The sequence below is a fragment of the Athene cunicularia genome (assembly GCF_003259725.1).
Source record: "Athene cunicularia isolate RWA chromosome 2 unlocalized genomic scaffold, athCun1 chr2_part1, whole genome shotgun sequence".
NCBI lineage: Eukaryota > Metazoa > Chordata > Aves > Strigiformes > Strigidae > Athene > Athene cunicularia.
In genome coordinates this window covers 52,309,249-52,334,872 of record NW_020799095.1, presented here as the reverse complement: position 1 = coordinate 52,334,872, position 25,624 = coordinate 52,309,249, and the positions used below count along the sequence as shown (strand labels likewise).

At 42.5% G+C, this 25,624-nt stretch overlaps 1 protein-coding gene across 1 annotated transcript; it reads right to left on the bottom strand.

The window, feature by feature from the left end:
- On the bottom strand, positions 1-25,624 carry KCNG2 (potassium voltage-gated channel modifier subfamily G member 2). The gene is made up of 2 exons (XM_026843434.1): positions 24,741-25,624; positions 1-2,370 (listed from the first exon to the last, which is right to left on the bottom strand). The coding sequence occupies exons 1-2, from the start codon at positions 25,494-25,496 to the stop codon at positions 1,558-1,560; spliced, it is 1,569 nt and encodes a 522-aa protein (XP_026699235.1). The 5' UTR covers positions 25,497-25,624; the 3' UTR covers positions 1-1,557.

The following is a 25,624-nucleotide window of genomic DNA, read 5'->3' as shown; positions in this document are numbered from 1 at the left end:
CGAATTTTTATTAAAATAAAGCGTAACCTTATATTTTCCCTTGCTCCATTCCTATAAGGAATGGCTTAATATGAAAGGTTTCTAATGTAGGATTGGTGTTGCAACATATGCTGAGGCAAAAAAACCCCAAACCAGGCAAATCTCATATTCAATACACCAGCTTTTGTTCCCTTACCAGCAGGAGGAGAATATGGAGGGCAACAATGCATGGCTTTAATACCAGTGGGGGCGTAGATACAAGTGGCGGTTGTGCTCCATTTCACCCCATCCCCCGATTGTGTCCCACCTGTAGGAGCACTGAGAGCCCCACACAGCCCACAGACTTGGACCAACAACACAGCTCCCCCGGGAGGAGGCTGGAGAGCTCATGGGGCTGGCATCAGTAAACAAACAGGCAGATGTCACCATATGAGTCATTTTCCATTTAAATTGACTTAAATCTTTGGAGACTTAGGAAGAAAGCCAGAACAATAATTCCCATTTTTAGATGACAGGATTGTCTTTTTCTTAGTAGGGTAGGAAAAAAAAAAAAAGACTATTCCTGAAGTAGAGCACAGCTACTACTCTGCAGCTCAGGCCAGAACCCACTGAAGGCATCTCATTGACTCCACCAGGCTTGGACTACTGTTTGCACATGACTGCAGTCAGTGCAGCCACCACCGCTGCGGAGGAGCATGCAGAGCTGGGCATTGCTGCTGGTTTAACCTCACTCTCCCCTTCTTGGGCTGTGTGTAGTTCAGGTTTAGTCATCTGTTAAACACATTTTTAAACACGAGAGATGGAAATAATTAACAAAAAGTGGAGAAATTGCATGATTTGTAATGATATTTGTTATACTCAACCGTTAGCAAAGGAAAAAAACCCAAGTTTACATTCAGTACCATAGTCAGGAAGATTGTCTATGTATATTTCTGTCATGGGGCTAAGATACAAAGCTTAGGGTGGTAAATATGCATATTTACTAAATAATGCATACTGCACTAGCGCACGAGTTGGAGCTGGCAGCCCAGGCTGCGCTGCTGGATTTGTAAAACAGACAAAATCAAGGCCCTGGGAAAGCTGAGGGGATGTTTCTGCCCTTGTCTTGCCCTCACACCTTGGCTTGTCTGAGGTTTGTGTCCCTTGGCGGAGCTGCCAAAACAAACCCTGCCGTGCGTGGGGTGTCACAGCACAGGGAGCCCCCTCGTTCAGCCCCTCGCACATGGAGTGTCACCGAGCAGGGAGGAGGCTGGCTGCTCCGCCGCGTGGCACCCGACACAGGCTGTGCTTCATGTTACATTCTCCTGGCTCACTACGTTCAGTGGCTGCTCTGTGGAGGTTGCTGATAATATCTGTTCAATAGAAAAGCCCTACGAAAAGCGATGGAACAGAGCTGTACTTGGTTGTGTTTCTAGGGGCACTTTTCAGAGGGCCCTTAAGATCAAAAGTTGGTCTTTAGAGACAACCCTCTGTGTGTCTGCCCCTTGTTTATACAGTTCAGGAGGTTCTTGCAGAACTGACCCCCCCTTGTCCACTGCTTCTTGTGCTGCCAACATATATGTCTTCGGCTGTTCAGAGTCAACAACTTCTCTTGGCTTCCTGGTCCACTGTGGGCTGATCCTGGGGCCCAGCAGCATCTGGTGGGAATGTGACACCAAGACCCTGTGTACTGTCTCCACTTGTGAGTTTGGTGCTCTCTTCTAGCTGGCGCATCTGCCTGCTTGCTGCTCGTTGCTGCTGCTCCTTCAGCTCACTGTAGGAACGGGAAAAGGTATGAAAGATGGATGTGACTGGGAAAGCCATCAGCAAAATCCCACTCAGGATACTGCTCAGGGCTACCACCTGTCCCGGGATGCTACGAGGCACCATGTCTCCGTAGCCAACAGTTGTCATGGAGATCACAGCCCACCAGTAACTGGTGGGGACGCTTGTGAATTCTTGCTTGGCTCCCAGTTCGCTCTCAGCCAAGTACACCAGCGGCGAGAAGAGGGCCATGGCGACGCAAAGGAAGAGCAGGAGGAGCCCGAACTCCCTGGTGCACCGGCGCACGGTGAGCCCCAGTGTCTGCAGCCCCAGCGAGTGCCGTGCCAACCTCATCACGTACAGGATGCGCAGAGCCCGCAGGAAGCGCAGCACCAGGCCCACTCGTTCCAGGTACTTGTTCCCAGCTCCCCCACTGGGCTTGCTGCTATTTTTCGTGGAGACCATATCCACAATGAGAGAGATATAGAAAGGCAAGATGGCCAGGATGTCGATGATGTTGAGCGGGGTTTTCAGGAAAGCACACTTGTTCTCTGCCTGGATGGATCGCAGCAGGAACTCAAATGAAAACCATGCCACACACACCGTTTCCAGCACAAAGATGTCATAGCACTTCTGTGAGCATTCGCCCTGGGGAGAAGAGGAGCAAGGAACACAGAAAAGGGGAAAGAAAAAAGATTTAGCCAGGGAACGAACCAAAGAATCAGAAAGTGGCAGTTCTTAAAGGAAAGCACCACGTGAACTCGATATGAACTGTGAGGTACCAAAGTAAAATCATCGCTGCTAAGAGGAGCTGGAATGGCTAACTAAAACCAGAGCTACTAGCTACATGTTTGGCTGCAAGACAGGTCAATGATGCTTGGGAGTATCCCGAGGCTGCCAAGAATTTGGAGTGATGGTATCAGCTGTCGGCCAGACAGTCCACTGCTGAAAGGCCAGTGGCTCACACCTCATTTCTAACCAAGCCTTTAACACCCTTTAGAAAGGATTAGTACAGGATTCACGGATTTTTATAAATGGGTGATCCCTCCCTCCCTTCCTGATCAATAATAAATTGCTTATAAATGGCTCATAAACACCTACAACATTTTATATTATGTGCTTGGAGCCATCTATAATCTATTAATCACAGAGTATTTTTTATATTGCGGTGATCATTTATTAACACACTAGCCCTGCAGTCAAAAGCTTATATAAAATACCGATAAATGTAGGTATTTCTAAAAGAAAAAGTACCACAAGAATAGAGGGAGAGTCTGGAGAGATAAGCACTTTTAACCACCTCACCTGTAACAACTGATGACCACAATGCCTTCCCCAAGCTTTCTGAGGCACTGGAAGAGGTGCTCTTCCCTGTAGGCTCACTTTGTGGAAAATAAAGAGAACTCTGGTTCTTTCTTTAGTTACAGTGCCTGTAAACAAGCCAGCCTTGGCTCATTGGAACAGCAATAAACAATAAGGCTGGTGATGGCTGCTCTTTGATTCTTAATTCAACAGCACAAATACTATGGCAATTCTCTGCTACATCACTGTTTGTAATTCCAGCTGAATAATAATCAGTTTCTCTAAATAAACAGATTTTGATGTGGACAATTATAGGGCTACTGCTGTTTCCTCTGTAAATGCTCATATAGAAGTGTTAATGCTCTGAGGGCTTTGAGCAGAAGGCAAGTGTATATTTACTTAAGAGAAGTGTATATTTATTCGGTGAGCCAGTTTGAACATTTCCTGAAAACTCTTGTAAGCATATGTAGGAGTCCATCCATGCCAGTGGGGTATATGACTCCCACCGAATGCAACAGGTATTAGGTACCAATGCAAAACCTCATTTTGGTCACCTATGTTAAATTACAGCAATAAAGTATCACTCAAGAATCGAGAGGCTGTGTGAAGCTGGTCCCCATTTCACCACTGGAGAAACTGAAAACCTGGCACATCTATAAACAGGTCTGCCCACACACTCACCACAGGTGTCTTTTGCTAGGCAGAGCAGAGGGAATTTTTACTGCACAGCATCACATCCTAACTTCAACTCTCTCTAAGTGTTTATGCACAGGTTTCTGCCTGTTGTAAAAGAAAACAGCAAAGGAATGATGAGACTTTTGCCCTCCTCGCTCACTACAGTGTTCCTCAAAATGTCAGGGAGTGACTGGATACACATTTCAAGGGCTGCTGCACTGCTGGCAGCAAAAGTGGTGTCATCACATTGAATATAAGGCCTTGTGCTACCTCAACATGGTAACCAAAATGCCGAGGCACCCTTCCCATTTCACGCTTAAGAAGAGGTTGAGACAATGACTGAAGAGATGTCAATAGGAAAAAAATGTGAGAAGGAATCCTTAGAGCTGGTATTTATGGTCCTTGTATTAAACACAATGAAAGCTTGTAGTGCCTTGTATTTGTAGAAATTTTTTTGTATTCCACTTTCAATAGGCATATGATGTACCTCCCACTGTTTCCCATGGGGTCATGCTGATGATACGAGAGAAAAATTACTTGTTCCATTGAAACTGCTGTCAAGATTTTAAACATATTGCAGGGGGGAAGGATAATCTTGTTTTACTAGTGTAGTAGCTCAGATAGCCTGTCTTTAACTTTCTAATTTTGATAGGTTTGTGAAGACTAGAAGGAGCTTGATTTATATCTGCCTCACTGAACTGATATGGGCATAAATAAGAATTTTTGTCATGGTCATAATACATAGGACAAAACATTTTGGGTTTTTTGGGGCTTCGCTCCTACCACAGCATAATTTAAGCTATCAGGCTCTCCCATCAGATACAGAACTGAGACGCTTCCACACCATCGCACAAATCTGGCTCTCTGGGCCAGAGACAAAGCTCACAAAGTCAGTGGAAGGACTCTGCCTGTGCCACTGTAAGTTCTCACTTTATTTCCCAGAAACCAGGTGCCAGACTGATATTGTCCCAGAGCCCTGCTGTCTGGGAATCTCTCACCAGGATATGCTTCATCTCACACCTAAGGGCAATGGTTGCAGGTGATTGGCAGCTCCTGATACTATCCTTGCACATGCACAAAGGAATCAAGCTGAGACATTAGGAAGACAACCCACAGAAGAATAGCTATGGCTTGAGCAAAGCAGCAGCAACGGCAAGAAGGAAAAACCCCCAATGTGGAAATTTTCTCTCTCTGAAAGGTACATCACTACTTGGACCACCATGTATGGAAACTAAGATGTAGCTTGCCTTAAGGGACCTATCTGGCAGGAAGCATTCTGGATTCTGATGTGCATGTATATAATTTTTCTGCCACTAGAAGTTTAAGGAAAGTCAGTGAAGCCTGTGGAGAATTTACCCTTGGAAAAGACCTACAAAGATGTTAACGTGTTTAATAGCTAATCTGGCACCGAATTTCCCCAGTGCTCTCCATTTGGTGCATAAGGAAAGGAAACGCTCCAAAGTCCTTCTGCGTAAGTTTTGGTGTGAGAGCAAACAGGAGTGAAAATTGTTCCTCATTAATGGACTACCAGTGGAGATGACTTTCAGAAGACTCTATCTGCCCTCCCACACTCTGACATTATTTATCCTGTGTAGGTTCACAAACCTACAGCTTTGCTATTTATGTCTCCAATCTTCCTGCACAACTACATCAAAAATGCAGGCACAGGAGCAGCCTGACAACCTTTGCTCAGCTGAGCACGAGAGGCTTGGTGGTCTCTGAAGCTCGGGTCATCCAACACAGCAGAACCAAGCTGGCATCTTTGCCTACGAAACGAAGAGCTGAAATGTGCTCCAACCAGAGCTGATGTTGGGCTCTGGATTTTCTCTGCTCTTCCCACTATCCACAGCTGACAGCTAGCATTGCGAATGCCGAAATGTTTACTTTCAGTAGAGTGGAGCGATAATGCTCTGCTACACAGAGTTCATTTTAATGGGATGAAACAATCCCCTCTTTTAGCTAATGCGTAATTATCTTCAGCAAAGTGCTAGTCTTTCTCAGTATCGTTATTAACCTATTGCAATCTGAACAAGCCAGGCTCTGTCCGAAGCCTGTCCTGAGAATAGAGGGTTTGAACAGGCTTTTAGAAAACAGACCTGTGCATCAATTAACCTGCCAGAAGCCTTTTTTTCACTAATTAAATGTCTTCCTGTCCCCTGGACCATGTCTCAATATTATCTAGGTATGACCTATTATTATCCTCACATGAAATCAAAAACAGGAACAGCAAAAACTGTTTCATGCCCTTTGCATTTTGTTTCTTTCAGCTGCAGCTGTTTTTCCTTGCAGTTTTTTCTCCTTGATTGAAGCATTGTTAAAAAAAAAAAAAAAAAAAAAAAAAAAAAGGCAATTCTTCTCTTTCTAAAACTTCAAACAATGTATTCCAGTCCAACCGGATGCTGTAACTCTGCTTGGGTTTTGAGTTTTTTTCCATTCAAGAAAACAAAACAAAAATGTGCAGAAAGATACACACACAGATGGAAAAAACCAATCAAGAATTAATCAGCCATCAGAATATAAGAAAAACAAGTCCTAACAGAATAGGATAGCATCCTGCCCAAAATAGGTCTGTACCAAATCTGTACGTTCTCAAAAAGATCAAGCTATTCCAATTCATAACATGCACATTACATACAGGCCACAAACATGTACATTAACAACTACGTGCTGCTTTTTATTTTTTGTAAGGAAAAGAGTTAGCTCTCATATTAACTAACTAGATTTCATCTTGTAATCTAATGGATAAATTTCAATGATTACATTTTTTTATCTAGCTTCATGAAACTGGGTCACATGAAAACGTTTAAAATTTTTTCGTAACAATTTGATACTTTTTTGTCTTTTTGAGCTCTAAACAATAAATAGCATGAATGGCAATCACCAAATACACTCCCATTGCACTTTTCTAGTATTAAAAAAGTATTAAATTTTTTTTTTCTTTAATGTGCATATAACCATTCCATTAAATATACAATATGTTAGGCTTCTGATTACAAAAAGCAGTGGTATAATGAAAATATATAGAAACAGTTGTTCTTTACAAGATATATGTGTTTATTTATGTGTGTACGTGTGTTTCTTTCAAACAGCAGGTAGATTTTTTTTTTCCTGTGCAGAAATTACTTGAATATGGGTAAGTATCTGCAGTTGCACAGGACTTGGGGCCATATACTAATGTCAGCTCAGGGCACAAGAAAAGAAGGAAGGTCTCAGTGAGTAATTCTATGCAGTCAAATTAAAGTGAGTCTCCTTCATGAGGTTTTATAGAAATTTGTTGTCATAAAGCCAACCGCACTATCTTTCTTCTGGAGAAACATTTTCTTTGCCAAAGGAACCTTTGGCAAAAGTAAAATTACAAAAAGATGAGCTGGTGTCACTGGAGTTCAAATCCAGCTGTACTCACTGCTCTGTATGGTCTGTCTAAAAATTGCAGGCATCTTTCAGAAATGCTTTGGTTTGGCTTGCAGGGTCCCTTTCACTGGTACTTTCCTGCACCATGCCTCAGAAAATTCTCCACTGTGTGTTGTGTGACTTCTCGACCTTGTCTTTGTCTTCTGGTCTCCTGAGAAGAAATTCTGAGTCTCCTCTAGACTCTTGCAGGCTTTGATGCCATCTGCCTCCTCTGGCATTAGATGTCAAAAGCCAGATCACCTCTAACCACCCCAGTTCTTGTGTTGCTTTGCTTTGCACACACATTTTTGTATGGTCAGCAGCTCCACAGTCCTTTCAAAGGAAGAAAGTTCAGTGCTATCCACTTCCTCCCTATAGTGAAGATTTCCCTCCCTGTCAAATGTTTGCGTTAAGATAAAAAAAACCCAAACATGAGACGCATTGCATACAAAAATACTTACATAAGCTTTAAAATTTTGACATTTCTAAAATGGTATTTTTGTTCTCTTCCCCTTGCCCCTTGTTACATGAGCCTTTTGGGTCATGTATTTCAAGAGTTTCCTGTGCACATCAGATCGAATTCTTTTTTAACAATATGGAACTTGAATTTCTGATGTAACCGAGGTCTCAGCACCAGAGAAGAACATTAAGGGACCTGCAGACAGAGTCCCTGAGGCTGCTATGCCTGCAGCATGGCTACTGTGCTGTGGCAAACAGGCCAGTCCCCAGCCCAGTGACTTAAGGTGCTCCCCTCGGATTTGGGTGTGAGGTTGAGCCACCTTGTTTCAATGAACATCTGCAGGGAGAGTCCGAGGACAGGCCCCGCCCCCCCCCCCCCACTTCCAATTATTCAGCAGCCCAACACCTGGAGCACTTGCCCAGCTCAGGAGATACCCAGCTCCTGCTCCTCCGCCAGCCCAGCCTGCAGTGCTGGGTGCTGGGTCACCACCACCTCTCATCCCAGCTATTGCCCTGAAATAAAGAAGCCTTCCCTGAGAAGAATTCCAGCAAAACAGCAACATTCCCAGAAACGTGCCTCCCCAACAAAACCCAAAGATTTTGCTCACACTGGCACTTTCTGATGAAAAGCAATTTTCTGATGAAAAGCAATTTTCTGATGAAAAGTGATTTTCTGATGGAAGCATCCAGCTAATTTTCACAGTAAGGATGAATGCATGCCTCTTGCAATGTGACCCACTGTCGGAAGGGCAGCATCATACCCTGCCCTCAGGCGTGGGCACAGGCACACTCCCCTCGCCACTGACCACCTACGGACTCGGTGATTGTAATTCAGTACATCTGCCCTTAAAGCTAGGGTCAGGCAGCCAGCCTGCTCATGAGTATTTCTTGTGCTCCTGAGCAAAAATGATTCAGCTACTGCACAGTCTGTCCTCAAAGCCGGCTGGCTGTGAATTCAAAGTAATGGTTTCTGTTTTGAAAGTCACCAAGGGGCCATGAAAGAGCCCTCTGCTTCTTGCTAACACACTTTGATCGGTAACTAGAGCTTAGTTTGTATTTCATCTTCAGCCGAGCTGTTAGGAAAGGTAACCAGAGTGCCTTCAATGGGAAGGGCTGTCACTAACAGTTTGCAGTCATATTATGGACACATGATAGCTCTTGTACAATTGTTCCTGTACAACTTGCCTTTGTTGAAGAGAAAGGGCAAGGAGGTGGGCAGCAACTATACCTACTTTAGACTTAGCTCACTGGATTTCCTTTGATCTGGAGAAAGCACAGCCCCAAATCACCACTTTTCAAAACCCCTCAGCTCATCACTTTTATTCTGTCAGTGAAGCTGCAAATAAACATGGAATATCAACAGGAAGAAGGGAGGTGCCAAAAGGCTATGGCAACTGCTAGAAGGTACCTTCAGAGTGTGCTAAAACTGCTACAGTTGCAGTCATGTAACCAAGGGGTGACTGAGATACCTGCGTGAGCCTTGCATTCTTGTCTCAAATTGCTGTTCTGGCATGCAACTACAAAGCCAAATCGCTATGTTCATTCAAAGTTCAGAAAAGGGCCTGGGAGTCAATGAGAGGGAAGAGAAGATCATGTGCGTGAGGAGTTTACCCATGCGCTGTGCTGGTCTGTGACCACCCTTGCAGACGAAACAGGCGGGAGACACAGATGGCAGTCACGATCTGGGAGGCTACCGAGGGAACCACCTCTGTTTCCTTCAGTTACTCTGCCCGATCCACAAGCAGCTTGCTGGTTTGGGCCGTCTCAGTCCCAGACTGCACGACCAAAATTAAATACTGTAGGTAGGACTTGGGTTTCTAAGCCATAAATATTGAGCCTTGAGACCTGTTTAGCTGTCACCTTTTCCCCTGCAAATGCTGTAGATGTCTTAACAGCTGTACTCTAACTGCATGGGTTTGGCATATACATCTGAATTGCGAAGAAAGACAGACACAGGGGATTCGGTCACCTACCTACCAGGCAAGACTGCTGTTGTTTTCCTAAAGCTGACTTCCATTTTCCTGCCTCCTTCACTTACCATCCCTGCCACATGCAGATATATTCTACAGTCCTGCTTCTTTTTGCCCCAGTAGAGTTGCTGGGAAGAAGGAAAAGCAGGTAAGTAGTACTACAAATGCACAAAATGCCTTCTCATGAGTAACTTCTCAACCAGCATTTCTCACACCTGCATCCACTTTTTGCGTACTTCTCCAAAAGCAACAGTATTTGTTAGAGGGAAAGGAAATTATCTGGCTCTACTTTACAGAAAGCAACCAAAAACTAAAATCTGCAAAAAGGAAGAAACATATAAAGAAAACCAGACCATAAATACCTATGAAACTTGCCGGGTTTTCAGATGCCTGTCAATCAGGAACAGCACAGTACCTCACCCAGAGAGGCTAGAGGGGATGTAAAGACATCTAACATCTTAAAACTGAGTCTGTGACTGCAGCTGGGAGCAGCTTGAGGGAACAGTATGTACTTCAGCAGCCAGCTGCTACTATCTCCCAGTTTGATCATACCACACACCAGGACAGAGAGGCTATACTGTATCTTAAGGAGGAGCAATGTACCCTGGGTGGTATTTTCTTTGAGGATGCTTTCCATTCTCATTGACAAGACTGTTCCATTCTCATTAACTAGTGACCTCCTCATAGGCTAGTATTCCCATCGCTTTGTATTTCTTTGGTTTTCTCATGTTTGTATTCTGCTTCACTACAGTGAGTACACACAGCTTCTCACAACCTGCAGTTTTCATCCTTGAAACAAGCCTTGACACCAATTCCTTCTTGCTTACCCAATACACACATGCAAAACAACCAACACTCATATTTTGAGCTCACTGACAGGTCCCAATATATAAGCGAAGGGTCTGATTTGTTCAAGAATCACCCATGTTTAACAAGTATGATTCAAACTGGAATGAGCTGGGAGAGTAACCCAAGGTTACTTGGATAATAAAACCTATCTTAAAAACAGACAATTAAATGCATTTGACTTGTATACCCTCATCAAATGAAGGCAGAGAAAAGACGTTTGCTGTCTATAAATATAGACAAGGAGATGAAGAGAAGCACTGTTTAATGGTGTGATCAAATGTTCTCATTCAGGTCTATCTGGACCTGGTGAAAGTTCTGCTATCTCCATCTACTACCTGTCTGCTTACAATCCGCAGCTCAGCCCACAGAATGGGACATTATGATCATTCTGTACTCCAGTGCAAAGTCAAATAGGACAACTCCTGGTTGGTTATGCTGTTGGTTACAGCTGACTTTGTTCAGGAGTGGCTGGGAAGGGCAACACCAGCAATGGCAAATAGCAAGTGAGGTAGGAGGAGAGGGACCGAACATGTTCAGTTTGCATTAGCTATTTGCTTTCAGAATCTGGATTCTAGAAGATACATGAGGTTCCAAAAGAGCCCCTCTGCAAGAACAGGAAAGGCCAGAGACCTCTTAAGATGGAGCTTCTCATTCTGGAAATGGTGGTGTGATGTGGTACCCACGACAACAGGGGACAGCACTCACCTCAGAGGACCCCTCTAAGTCCTAACTGCCCATAATATTCAACTAGCAACGGAAATTATGTTCTGCTGGAGCTGGGCCTAAGGGGGTCTGAGATCCCTATCTGGCTTGTCTACAGCTTTCATCTGTGCATGTGTGTAAGACATAAGTAGGCTATTAATAATTAAAATTACAGCCTATATGTACAAGAGTAGGTTTACTGCCATTATATTTGGAATATTGTATTTGGAACTCATCAACTCCCGTGACATTTGAGGCAGGATTTCACAGGCCACTGCCCATATGACTTGCTTTCTGGCAGCTTTGCCCTGCAGCAGACTCTCTCTGTGGGAAACACCCATGGGTGGCAGAGGCATCCAGATGTGTCCACAGCTCTCACACAGCCTGCTGTGCTTGGACCAGGCACGACCTGCACAGCCTGACCTCGGGGGGCTGCTCAGTACAGAGGATTTGTTTATCAGTCACCGCCACAGACAGAGGCAGTCACGCAATAAAAAAGGATGATTTCACCAAGCAATGGTGTCCAAAGAACAGCTTCGCTTTAGAAACACTGATGTTCTTAGTGTTTCTGAGTAGAAGTTACCTTGGCATTTTCTATTTCCAGAATGTTCTTCTTGGTTCTGGCCCACTTTTTCACTGAAATTGAAAGTAAAAAAACGCCAAGAGATAATTAAGCACCAGAAGCCTCCTTGCTGACAAGTGTCCCCCTCTCCCCCTGATTTCACAGGAAGTAGAAATCTTCCTCTTCAGCCCACTCTCTTTTCTAGCTCTGATAGAGGTATCATATACCCTGAGGCTTGGAAACTACAATGCTTTTTTAAAAAATCCATTCTCTGTAAACATAAGCAAACACTTCATCCTGAGCTTTTTACATGAAGAAGCCCAGTTACCTCAAAAATTAGCAAGTCTCCTGACTTCTGGAAAATAATCCTAACTTGTATTTTCTATCCTAGTGCTCTGAAAACAAGACAGACTCAGTTCTTGCTTGAAAAAACTTGAGCAATGGCACTTGGCACTTACAGCACACCTGCTTCTAATAAACATGGCAGGACTACAAAAATAAAGATGGGGGTTATCTCCTGTAAGTGGCAACGTAAATCAAAACACCACAGAACCAGAGCAGAGCTGAGTCCTTGCCAAGGGCACTCATGTGCAGTTTGAACAGTTTTCCCCAGGAGCGACAACACTTGCCTCTGAAAGGACCAGCCCAAGGGAGACAGGGCTGTGTTATAAACCAGTGGCATTCCCAACGCTTTCACACCTACCCGACGCCTGGGAAGAGATAGTGCTGTGGTGGCACCTGGCTGTGCCCAGAGATACGTGGAGGTACACAGTGTCTAGAACTGTGGTCTTCCTGAATCCAGCGTCCGCTATTCTTCTCAAGCTAGTCTCACACTAATAAAGAATCTCAGTCTTTTTTTCCTCTCTCACTTACTAATTGTATTAAAAAGAACAACTTAATAGCATTTTAAAGTGTTTTCCCCTCTTATTTCCCCCAGTTTTCTCCTTCTTTCAATCCCTGTTTCAGAAGCTCTTCTCCTTCTGCATTCTACTCACTGCTGGTTCTATTTCACTGACCCACATTAGTTTTAATGGTGCCTGCAACACTGTAACCCCCTATAAAACTTGGGGGTGCCTGTTTTTTGTCTTGGAGGAAAGGAGGACAGAGTCAAGCTTAGTCTTTTCCTCTTACATTTTTTTCCATGCCTGTTTTTTTCCCCCCTCTCTTTCTCTTTATTTTATTATCTGAAAGGAAGCGAAGGATTTGCCTGTTGCCTGTGGATAGATTTGCTCTCCTGCTGGTAGTGGCTCAGTCACAGCTGGCAGCCTGCTACCACATTGCCCGTACACGGAAATCCTCGAAGCTGTACTCCTGCACTTGCAAAGTGGATGAATTTTTGCAAGGTAGATCTAACCACTGCAAAACCCTGTACTCTCTCATATCCCCTCTTTGCTGCTCAAGGCAACAGTAACTGTTTCCTGTGACAGAATATAAGAACTGCATGACTTAAGTTAGCCAATTATTTCTACAGTGTATGAAGGCAACTAGCTGTGGACTGGGAGAAAATATCCACCTTCTGCCTACAGACACTCAGTGCATGGACCTTTCAGGAGGGTGCTGAAATTCCAGTTTTGTCATTGCCTCTACCCAGTGCACCATGTGCCAAGTTTCCAACATGGCTCAGGATGTATTATTGGATAGATGGGACCTTCACACTATTCTCTGTATTTTGTATCCAGGCTCAGAAAATGAGCTGGAGCAGAGGGAAATGAAGTGTGTGTGTGCCTGTATGGGAAGGTGAGGGTCCAAGGGCCCTGCCAGTGCATGGCCAGAGGGCTGGGCTGGCACCTATCCTGGTGAGCAGCCCGTCCTAGCTGAGGCATCCTGCTCATGAGTGACCCACAAGCTCAAGTCTGAACAGCAGCTAATACTGGGATTAAGCCCCACCAGTAACATGTCCCAGCTCCTGTAGCACATCCTGCAAACACAGTCAGTGCTGGGCAAAATACCTTGGTCAGGATACTGCCTTCACGGGGCCAGACTCATGCCATGTCACTCCTCTTCAGAAAGCTTCCAGCCTTCTGAGGTTTTCTGGCTGCCCTCGCTTCTAATCACAATTATAAACTGCCACGGCTCATTTCATCTTTCTGATGACTTCAGGTCTGCATAAACACAAGGGCCAAGGAAGCCCCAGATGTACAGCAACCTTGCTGGCACCTCCTGCATGGGGGGACAGCAAGTCGGGGAAGAAATGCAATTGCTCACCGACCTGTAAGGCCAGAAGGGGCTCTTGAGCTAAGCCCCTGCAGAGCAGAGGATCTCACCAAGTTGCTCATGAATGAAATGCATGATTTCAACTGAGCTGAGATGTAATGTTTAGAAGGACTGACAGAAGGTATTTTAAAACTGTATGAGATGCACTCAAGCATCTCTAGCTAAACAGTTTTCGTTGTTAATTACCCACACTAGCTGCAGGTTCCAGTTATTGTTCGCTGCTGTCTACGGACATGCTCTTATTCTGCTCTTTACTGCATTAAAAACTCTTCTAATATCTCACTATAAAGCAGAATTTTAAGATTTTAAGTAATTCTTTTAACTTTTTTAACTTACCTGCTTAATGGATAGCAATCTGGACACAGTGTCTCAAGTCTCATGCTTTGCCTGTTAACTACCATGTCAGATGGGAAATCGTGTACAGCCAGTAGTTCACCAGGGTCTCTAAATCCCTTCTGAGTCCCCACTTTCCAAAAGAGTCTTTTGTCCAGGACTCTCTATGCTCTCTACACTTACAGGTTGCACTCTCTGCTGATGAACACACAGTTACCTTCTCATGTTCAAATCAGGTTACTTCCAGTCCCTGACTAGTGTGTCATTTCTGTGCCACCCGTAAATTTAATTTTACATTTTTTCCCATATCATCAGCAAAATACCTAAGTAGCTCTGGGCCAACACCAGAGACACTGGCATGCCTTTCTGCTTGCTCTGTCACTTGATGATGATTTCTCATCTTAGTTTTCTGCTACTTCAAGATCTGAGAGAAATTTTTTAAACATTTAATAAGGGAGGTGAAGTTTTTGAAAAATGCCATTTTTATTAAGGAAGGATGCTGTGTGGCACTAATTCAAATATCTTACAGAAGTATAAGTACCTACATCAGAAGTTACTTTCTTCAGAAAACTTTATAACCTCTTATACGAAATTTGATTAATGAGTGGGATTCTACATAGACTAGAATTAATTATGCTATTGCCCTCAAAATATTGCCAACTGTACTCAATACAGTTGAACTAATATCATACTTACCTTTAGAAAATCAAACAACCTTATAGTTTTCTCCTGGTCCTTTCTTAGGCCTTTGTTAAAAACTTATTGCAAAACCCATTTGAACCCTTTTTTTTCTTTCACTTGTATACCACTCTTCTAACCTGAATCTAAATGTCTTAATGCAAAAAGTTTCCAGTTTCAAAAACTATATTTCATCTCAATTGCCACATTTTGAGCAATGTAAATGTAAGCATTTATAATGTTAAATGAATTAGTGCAATTTTTTTAAGTGCTATACACATGAATCAGCTCATTACTTGAGCTTAGCTATATGAGGTCTAGCCAAACGTAAATCTGGTTGCTTGCTTTCATTCCAAACCTCTAGAATTGATAGCAACATATCCTGGAGATGCAATTTCCAGATGATATTTTTATTACAAATAAATGAAAGATGTATCTATTTCAGACCACTAGGACAGTACTCAATAAGCCCACAAGCTCTCTTGCAAAAGACAGTGGAGGAATCTATGGAGTAAAGAAGCTACACTGTACCCTCAGGATATTACAGAGCAGGCTATAATGAGTAGCTGTAGTAATTTTACAAACATGACTGGAGGCCAAGCAACTATTATCATGAGATGGATTCAGAGACTCCCTGGATGATTTACCTGGAAGTAAGGAGAATAAATCCACTTGTAGGTATAGTTATGGTGGTGGAACCAGAGAAATATTAAAATAAATTAAATATGGAGCATATTTTGCTGGGTGAGCCACATGGCACCAAACATAAACCTGTTAACATGACATAGCTAACAATGCTTTTATGTAAGAGTCTTAGCTGTTTAATTATTTATCATTAATGTTATATTGCAGCATATTTATGATATTTAAAAGAAGACCTGAGTCTGCGATTTATTCATGAGAAGATATTCTGTAGACTGAAAGAGTTCATCAGCACAGCATAAAGTCAGTAACAAGTCAACAGGAATTTTATCTTCTTCAGTTCTTGCCTCATCCCCAAGATAGCAGTGCAGAAAAATACTCACAGTTTTTTGACTTCTACACCTAAAACACTGCAGAGAGTCTTAGGTGGTTACCCAAGTCTATATTGTAACCTACTGTCCTCAAAATCTTCCAGGGCAGCTCCTCGTGCCATAAGGATTTCTCTCTTGGGAAAAGCAACTCAGAAAAAGACACTGCAGTGAGACCCAAAGTTGGTTAGAGCCAGGCATGAACAGCTCAGACAGCAACCTTGCTGAGATGGGAAATTTTGAACAGAGGGTCTGGTCTGCAGGCTCACTGTGGGGCTCTGTGCAAACCTGTTCCACAGTGCCATGTCCCCATCCCCTAATCTAATGCAACTCTTAAGAAAATACAACATTCCTTCTAGCCCTCTTGATACAACAGAGAAAGATTTTCTTACTGGGACCATGGTTCCTTTACCTTCTCTTGAAGGAGCTGCTATAGAACAACTAGATATATTTACTGAAGTTTAAATAGCTTCAAATGAGTAGGAAGGCTGGATTTGTTTTTTGTTCAGGGGAGGGAGGACTAGAGAAAGTAATTTTTTTTTTTTTTTCCAAGAGGAGCAAGCAAGCCAAGAAGAAATGGCAAGAGCTCTCGAAAAGTAGTCCTGACTAAACACAACTAGCTGTTCTCCAGCACTCTGTCCTCACAACCAATATCAAGAATGACTAGTCATTCCTTCAAATATTTTCTGTTCATTAGCAGCTTAAGGCAGCCTTGCAAAGGGGAAAGACTATCTCTGAAAAGTGCTGGCAAAGGTGGCGCATAGTGTGCTGTTTGACCAGGGGGTTTCCAGGCAGCTGGAGTCCTGGGCAGCCATGGGCAGAGCAGGTGCAGTTGCCAGTGTGTTGTGTGACAGCGATGCCGAGGACTCACAGCAACAAATCTGTTTTGCTAGTGTGTGAATTTAACAATCCTGAACTCCTGAAAATAAACTGATGCCAAGACACGCTTTAACGCAGACAGCTGGATTTGGACAACAAGTGAAGGAAAGATTTAGATTGAGATCCACAAGAGAAGGATTAATACTTGTATTTCTTTTACATTAAGGACTGTACCATTCAGACAGTTCACAGACAAGCCCATTTCCCGGTAAAATGCTCAAAGGAGATGATCACCACTTCTCAGTATTTGCAAAGAACATTTTGCCATTGGTTTTACTTTTGCAAAGTCCATGGGAGTCAGATAAAAGATGCACACCACGCAACTCACACAACTCAACATTGTTTAGATTGAGCAGTGCAGAGGTTCTTGACTCCTTGATTTTAAAGCTCTCTGTGTGACCCACAGAAGCAACATCACTTTTATCTTTCAAACCTCATCACTTTCAGCTGCTTTCAGACAAACCTGAGCTGTCTGAAAGGCAACATGCACAGCAAATATCTCTGACCATCAGATAGGAGCTGGGAGACCACACTGATGACTCAGTCTTGCACTGCAGAACTTTGCAGTTAGTTACTCCTCAGTTTTGGACTCTGAGGATATCATACAGTAACTGCATTTTGCATAAACTAAGTTGGTCTCACTTAAGAAAAGAAAAATTTTCCTTGCTCAGAAATCTAGCTCACAGCCTGAGGCTTGAGGAATGTGCCCATATACCTGAGCACCTGTGTAGATGTAATTGTTACTTCTGTTATGACGATGGTCATAGATATTGTGTTTAAGAAATTCTGTCCCAAAGCATTCACAATCTAATGATGAAACTACATGAGGCAGATTGAGCATATAAACAAAGCAAACTTTTGCTTATTGCAGATGACTAAAGCTGTGTTACAGTAAAGGATGCTCTCAAAGCATTTGGACTGTGTTACCATTTTATTTAAGTACCATCTGAGCAGAAAACTAAGTTAAAAAAAAAAAAAAAAGAAACACCTTACTTTCAGTTAAAATACAGCTCTGCAGTGCTGTGAGTCCTACATCCCTTTAAGCAAGGGCATATGAATGTGAAAGTCAACATGAATCTCATGTGTCTACAGGAACTTCCTTGTGCACAGTATTGTAGAAAAGGCAGGTGACAATTGTTACTGAGTCATTTGGTCTTTCCCTGGTCTCCAGCCAGCTGTGGCTTGAACTGCCTGGAGCAAACAAAAAATGCAAACTAGCAACATAGGGGACAAGTACATCAGTAGATGATCCGTTCAGATGCCATAACTGGCGATATTGTTACAGCTCAAGGGTTTTGCATTTAAATAGCAGAGCTGAGAGAATGGTATAATGAATCCTCAGATGATCCCCAGGGAAATTAGTTAGTCCAATTCCCCAAGATTCTTTTTATAAAAAGTTGCCCTCAGTGCCTATATACTATAAATAGTTATCTGTAAAACCACCAGGGACATTTTTTCAAATACATGTTTTATGTTGACTGTGTTGTAATTTCTAGAACAATTTCTTCCATAAAGAAAGGAAAACCACAAGCTGCAATTTTATTCAGACTTTCATTCATGAAAACAAACCATCTATGCATCACATAAACATGCAGCTCTAAATTGACATCAAGGTCTCAGTATCACATGCAGAAAACCAGCTGAACAGTCACAAAAGAGAGAAAGTGCTAAAAACGAGCTCTCCAGTAATGAAAGGCTTCATTCCAGAGTCTGAAGCAGAATGCCATCTGAGGATAGAAAGCACCACCTATAACAACTGTTGTACTCCTTTACATTACTTTTCACTGAAATAAGTGAATGATTTAATGCAAAAATGACAGTTTTCCCCACATGGAGTACCTCAAACTGCAAGAGTTTTGAGACAAGATGATATTAATTCAACAAAATGTTTGGCATTTTTGACACACTGAGGCCCTGAATACTTGTATTTCTTCCTATTTAGCTACCTATTTAGATTACAAACCTAAACAAATCAATAGTTACAGAACTATAGTTATAGAATAATTACAGAATCATAGTATGATTGAAGTTGGATGGGACCTCTAGAGGTCATCTGGTCCAGCCCCCTCCACCCACTCAAACAGAGCCACCCAGCTGCCCAGGACCATGTCCAGACAGTTTTTAAAGGTCTCCAAAGGTGGAGATGCCACGACCACCCTGGGCAACCTGTGCCAGTGCTCAGTTACCCTCATGGTGAAAAAGTGTTTCCTGATGTTCAGAGGGAACATCCTGTGTTTATGTCCATTGCCTCTGGTCCTGTCACTGGGCACCACTGAAGAAGAGCCTGGCTCTGTCCTCTTTGCACCCTTCCTTCAGATATTTATATTCACTGATAAGATGACCCCAGAGCCTTCTCTTCTCCAGGCAAAACAATCTCAGCTCGCTCAGCCTCTCCTCATATGTGAGACGATCCGTCATCTTTGTGGCCCTTCATTGGACTCTTCCCATATGCCCCTATCTCTCTTGTACTGGGGAGCCCAGAACTGGACACAGGACTCCAGGGGTGGCCTCACCAGTGCTGAGGAAAGAAGGACCACCTCCCTCAGCCTCCTGGCAATATGTTGCCTAATACAGTCCAGAATACTGATAGCCTTTTTTTTCCAGCAAGGGCACATTTCTGGTGCCCACCAGGATCCCCAGGTACTTTTCTGCCAAGCTGCTTTCCAGCTGGGTGGCCCCAAGCATATACCAGTGTGTGGGGTTGTTCCTTGCCAGCTGCAGGACTCGTCATTTCTCCTTACTGAACTTCACGAGGTTCCTGTCAGCCCATTTCTTCAACTATTGAGGTCATTTGGGATGGCAGCACGACTCTCTAGCCTATCAGTCACTCATCCAAAGTGTCTGTCATCAGCAAACATGCTGAGGGTACACTCTGCTCCATCCTCCAGATCACTACTGAAGATGTTAAGCAACTGGACCCAGTATGGACCCCTAGGGTACACTACTAGTTACAGGCCTCCAATTAGGCTTTGTGTCACTGATCACCACCCTCTGGGCCTGGCCATTCAGCCAGTTTTCAACTGACCTCACTGCTCATCCAGCCCCTGCATCAACAGCTTGCCTGTGAAAAGCTGTTTAGACCCATTATACAAGACTCTTTTAACCTTGTCTGAAATTACTTCTGTGTGTACCTTTGTGAAATGAAATCTTTAGTCACAAGATTGTTTAAAATGCAGATTTACAATTTATCTATTCCCCATCCTCACCAATATGAAAGTTGAAGCACAGTGTGTAAATTAAGCTTAGAAGGTTAAATAGTTTCAGGCTTCTTTTTGAGCTATTATTAACTTCCTTATTTATGAGTCTCTCTCTTTGTTGTAATGTTCTTCAGCTGAAGGTTACTGAACTGTAACTTCCTATCACAGCATCTTTAATTAGACTAGCTTTTCCCAATATGTTAGAAAGCACGGTGAAGAAGGAAGTACCCTCTGATCTTCTCGTCCTGTTTGACACTGTGGTACTACAAATGATTGAGCTCAGTGGGACTCAGGCCTATAAATGCTTTTGTGAATCAGGACAAAACGCTTGATGTTAATTTCTGAGTTCATCACCTCTTTTCTGTGATGAGGAAGATTGTCTAACCAAAGAAAGAAGCTTTCTTCTTCAGATAAAAATGCTTGACATTTCTGGTTTCACCAGTTAAAAAATGAAGAGTCTAGCATGATGACCATCTGGCTTTCAGCTGAATCTCTCAGTGTGTTTTGGTCATTCAACTCTTGCTGTGTTGCTGAAGCTTCTGCTGTAATGTATCCTCAATGTGGTCTAATACTCCTGTGATGTATTAGCTGCTTTCCTTGAGTCCCTCAATGCCTGCCATTTGTTTAGAGAGTTGAGAAGGCCACTTAAAGGTATCATATGCCTAAAATGCCTCGAAGATACTCGATGCCTCTGGCTATTTTTATGTCTTGGAGATAATTTTTGTGGTAGGCATGAAAAAACTCAGTGCCGGAGGGCTCCTGTGTTTCAGCAGTGTTTTGCCTTAGGAGGAGAATTTTCACCATTAAATCTAGATCTTGCATAGAAATCTCCCACTTTGAAAATTTTGAAATTAAAAATTAACTATTGCTTTGTTACTGTACATGGAAAAAACCTGACTGTCTTTACAGGTTTGTTTTCTTTACACACTTGAGGTATCCCTTTCCTGAAATTTCCAGAAGCAGCTATTACGTGCATTACTGGATTGGTGGTTTTTATTTCATTTAATCAGTAAATCAAAGCTAAATGAGAAAAAAAATTGACAAGATAAAATATATGTCCTAGTTCGGTAAATAAAAGGTAGTTTAGGATCTGATTCTGTTAGCTTTATTGATAACCGTGCAGCATCTGAAATACATGATACTATTTCCAAAAAAGAGTAATGCTAAAGATGAATCAGAGTGACCATTAGTAAGAACAAGACAGCTACAGTACACAGGAAAATGATCCTTCCCACTCTTGCAAAACCACTAGGGATTGCCACTGTCATCTAGAACATCTGAAGCAGTTAATCAAGTTAACAAAATGTATGATTGATTATTCTTCTGTATTTTAAAAGAGATAGGCAGGTGCCTAAAATAATTTCCTCACCCACTCAGCAATTACTTCTAAGGTCCCATGCTTATATCTGTGAGGTCACTTACACCTCTGCTCGTCCATTCAGATGATGTTAAAGGATCAAGGTATGAAAAACTGCTCTCCATGATTTTTTTTTGTTGTTGTTTTTTTGGGGGATTTGGGTTTTTTTTTTGTGATTGGTTCCTCTTTCTTTCTCCAAAGCAATAACAGGACAGACAGGTGAGGCATAAAGCTTTTGTTTTCTGGAAAATGCCAGCTCAAGGAAAAGACCACGGCTTGTTAGCCAGATCTATGACAGCTCTGACATGGAACACTAAAAACAGTAATGCCAGAAAGAGAGCCTGGAAAATTTACACACCGAGTACGGTGCAGTGCGTCTTTGAAATATTTACTGTTTATTTGTTCCTTAGGAGGGATGCACATACATTTTCTGCTTGTTAGGAGACTGCAAAACCAGTCCAAAGAGGTATCTCTGGGCACAAATTTTAAACTAGGTACTAGGGATACAGCTCAGGATGATTAACATGACTTTGAATTCACATAAGCTCTCTTCTCTCCACGCCTGTTATTTGATGAGCTGCATTGGCTTGCTAAGACATGTACAGATGCCATGCAAGGAGTTTGCAGCCTAGGTCTCTGATCCTACAAGGAATTCCATTTGAGTGGATGCCCAACTCCTTGCCCAGTCTTACTGACCCTGAGAGGATCTACATGGGTATTTACATCCATTTGTGCAGGACCAAAATCCTGTTTATGACTCCTGGCATGACTTACTACAACTCAAATAGTGTTGACCGGCATTGAGTCAGTAGCAGGTGAGGAACATTGGGGATGAACTAAGCTATGTATGAAGTGATCCTTCACCTGTCCCCTGTGCTAGAGAAACATCTTTGTCTCAAACAAAATAACCATTTTCACTCTGTCCACTGACTTTTCTCTGTGCAAAGGGCAGAACAAAGCCTATTTGCAGGAGCTCTGTGCTTTCTGAATTTAAGAGCACAGAAAACCACCATCAGATCCTTTATTCTGATCTCCTCTATACTGTGAGCATTTCACCTTTGTAACTTGAACTGAAATTTTACTTTTGATTGAAGTAGAGTGTGTTTAGCTGAAGGGTACCTTCCAGGGGGGCACTGAGCTTTGAAATGAAAACATCAAAAAATACAAAATCCACTAATTCTCTTTCTAGTCTGCTCCAGTAATTAATCATTGTGGTATCAAATGGCACCTAGTTTCCCATATGAATTTATCAGGATTAATCTTTTAACCATGCAATCCTCTCCCTGCTTAATTTAAAGGTCTTTTAGATGATAAAAGTTCTCCTCCCCCTATAAAAACCACTTATTTGCTTAATCCACTCACCTTCCTTTTGATAATCTAAAATGGAAATGTTCAAGTTTCTTGCTGTATGGCATTTTCTCCACGTGTGTATTATTTATAGGTTTCTTCATCCTGCCCAGCTTTTCAAAACACCATTTAAAAATATGAACATGAGAACTGACTGCAGTATTCTAGTGTCAGTCTCACCAATGCTGCATACAGGCTCAAAATCATCTTCCAGCTTCTAATCACTACTCCCCATCTTACATGTTCAAGGATCATATTAACCCTTCCAACTTTATGCTATAATAGGAACTTACATTGAGCTGCTTGTACCCTAAATACTTTTTAGAGTCTCATTTTGGAGATCAGATTCTTTGCTTTTGCAAGAGCAAATCTGCATTCATCTTTGTTGTATAATTTTGCAATTGACTATGAAAAAGTGCTCCTTTTAATGGCTCCATCTTACCAAGAAATCTAGGCTTCTCTCATTTGCTTGCTCTATCCTCATTATTACCCTGCTCCACCCAACAAATATTATTAGCCTATTATTATGAGTCCCTATTTATGTTCAGATCATTGGTAAAAATATAACATGCCTGAACTCTGGTAATTCTGAAAGCAATTGTTCAGATCGCACTTAAACCCAGAAATATCTAAATACTAAATACATCTCACTCTTCAACAGTAAAATATCCTTTGTGCTTAAAATTCCAGCATACTGGAGCACGGTTGGTTAATTACAGTAAAAGGCATGTGGTTTGGAAATGATCTTTTTAAAAAATTATTAGGACAATATAATTTTAACTAGTACACAGTACTACTATCCTCAAATTTTAATCATTAAAACAAAGATCTTACAATAAATCGAATAACAAACAACATACCACACACCCTTGTCTTTTTTTTCTTGGCTACTACTGAATGAGTCTGGTTCCATACCAAACAAGTCAGCTGATACCTGACCTGAGCATACCTCGCAAGCAAAGGGTGGGTTTGAATGCACATGAGGTACTCAGTCGAACGCTGGGGTCTCTCTGGAGTTACTGGACCCATTTTCTATCAGCATGCTTTTTACTTTCAACACTACAAAGCAGCAAATATCTCCTGTCAGGTAATGACCACTTTCTTTTCTGCGAGTGGCAGTGAGCAATGAGCTATTTGGCACCTGGGTGACGGCACACAAGAAGAATTCTGCTTTCAGGAGATCTTAGCCTTCAGCTGAGAGGCAGAACTTGACGGGGTGAAGCATTACTGTCTTAGAAGAAGTTCACAATCACATTTAATGACCATGGAGCTGGGAAATAAGCCCAAACATTTAGTGTCAAGCTTGGATTTGAGTAAAACTAGAGATCATGAACTCTTTGAAAAGTCCCCACCCCCCAAACTCCTTAGATAGCATTTCAACACATATTTAATAGAAGTGTGAATTTCCTCCTCTATCGATCTTCAGATGAGCTCTCATTGGCCTACATACAGCTAATCCTAGGAAACTGAACTGCTTGCACAAATAAGGGACTAAACCCTTAGGAAATCTGTTGAACTAAAGAATAAACAAAATATGCATAAGACTTGATTTTCAAGGGCATGAAGCATCCAGAGCATATCTGAAAATTGGGACATTTACTTTGTTTCTGCTGTTAAATCGCTGCCTCAGCTTCCCTGCCCTGTACGTCACCCATAGCATCAAAGTATTTTAGATGTGATTTTTACAGTGGGGTACTATGAGTTCAATCAAAGTGGTGTGATAAAGTACTTTTAAGGAAAACTGATCTGTTAGCTCTTAATCTAACTTTAAATCATTAAGCCTCAAGCAACACTGATTTTTATACCCACAATAGCTAGTTTGTCATCTGGTTAGAGATGTCAGAAAACAAACCTTTTGGGTAAAGCTGCCTGCTGGTGTGAACTGGCAAAGCTGTAGTGGCAAGGCAGACTTTGGCCCAATCTTCCCTCAGTATTAAGTGACACAACGCTTTCTGCGCTCTACCCTAGCCAGCCCTCCACAACATAAATACTGAATGCAATACCTGCATGATTGCTGGAATGACTTTGCCTGTCACCTTTCCTGAGGAGACAACAATGCAACACATGCTTTATTCTGAGAAAAGCTTCACTCACCCGATCTTCTTCCTCTCTGACATCTGGCATGGTGCTGATGCAGAGGCTGACTGCAGTGATGGCAACAAAAGAGATTGAAATACAAGCAAAGATCTTTCCTGGGATCCCTGAGTGGGGGTTCTCCACCATATCCCTGAGCTTTCGCATGCACAAACTCAATCGGCTACTGTCCTGGAAGGCACATTGCGTAGTTTCACTAAATATCATCTCCCCTTCATACAGCCTGGCCTCAGCTGCCTCCTCCTCTTTCTGTCGCAATCTCTTCTTACAGCACCACTCCAGGTGGTCCTCTTCTATCCCCCAGTACACAAGTTCCTCCTGAAAAGAAAGAGCGCACATCTCCCTGAGAAGCCTCAGCTTCCCAGCTGTCAGGAAAGTCATGATCGTCCTGAAGGCACTAGGATTACGGTCAAAAAAATATTCATTGCAGCTAACATCATAATCATCGCAGATGTTCATGATCTCATCATAATTGTTGCAAGATTTTAGCTTCCCAAGCCTGGTCAAAGGGCAGTTTTCCAAGGTGGTCCATGGAACTTTGTATTTAATACCACCTACGTTGATGATCACAAACCTGGTCCGGTCATCGAGGCGGGCTAAGCAGCACAAGTCTTCCCCAGGGTGCAGAAGTTTGGCCTTTTTGTAGAAGAGTCCTTTCTTGGTTTGCACTTCACAGAGGTTTTCCAAGTTATTGAAGGAGTAGGAGCTGAACTCAGGATCTGCATTCCTAGTGAGCAATGCCATTTTGTGATACATTTGTTGAGTCCATAGGAAGGTTGAGGCTACTCAAATAAGCATATCTGGAGCTTGACCGGAGAGTCAATCTGCAAAACAGAATTTTAAAGTTACAACAAAATTAGGGGGTTGCTAGATAAAAAACAATC

What these genes read in the sequence shown, in the direction of transcription:
- KCNG2 (XM_026843434.1), bottom strand. Translation starts at nt 25,496, where the DNA reads ATGTATCACAAAATGGCATTGCTCACTAGGAATGCAGATCCTGAGTTC. An exon ending in TCAGAGAGGAAGAAGATCGG is followed by an intron (nt 2,371 to 24,740) that starts GTGAGTGAAGCT and finishes TCTTCTCCCCAG; the next exon opens with GGCGAATGCTCACAGAAGTG.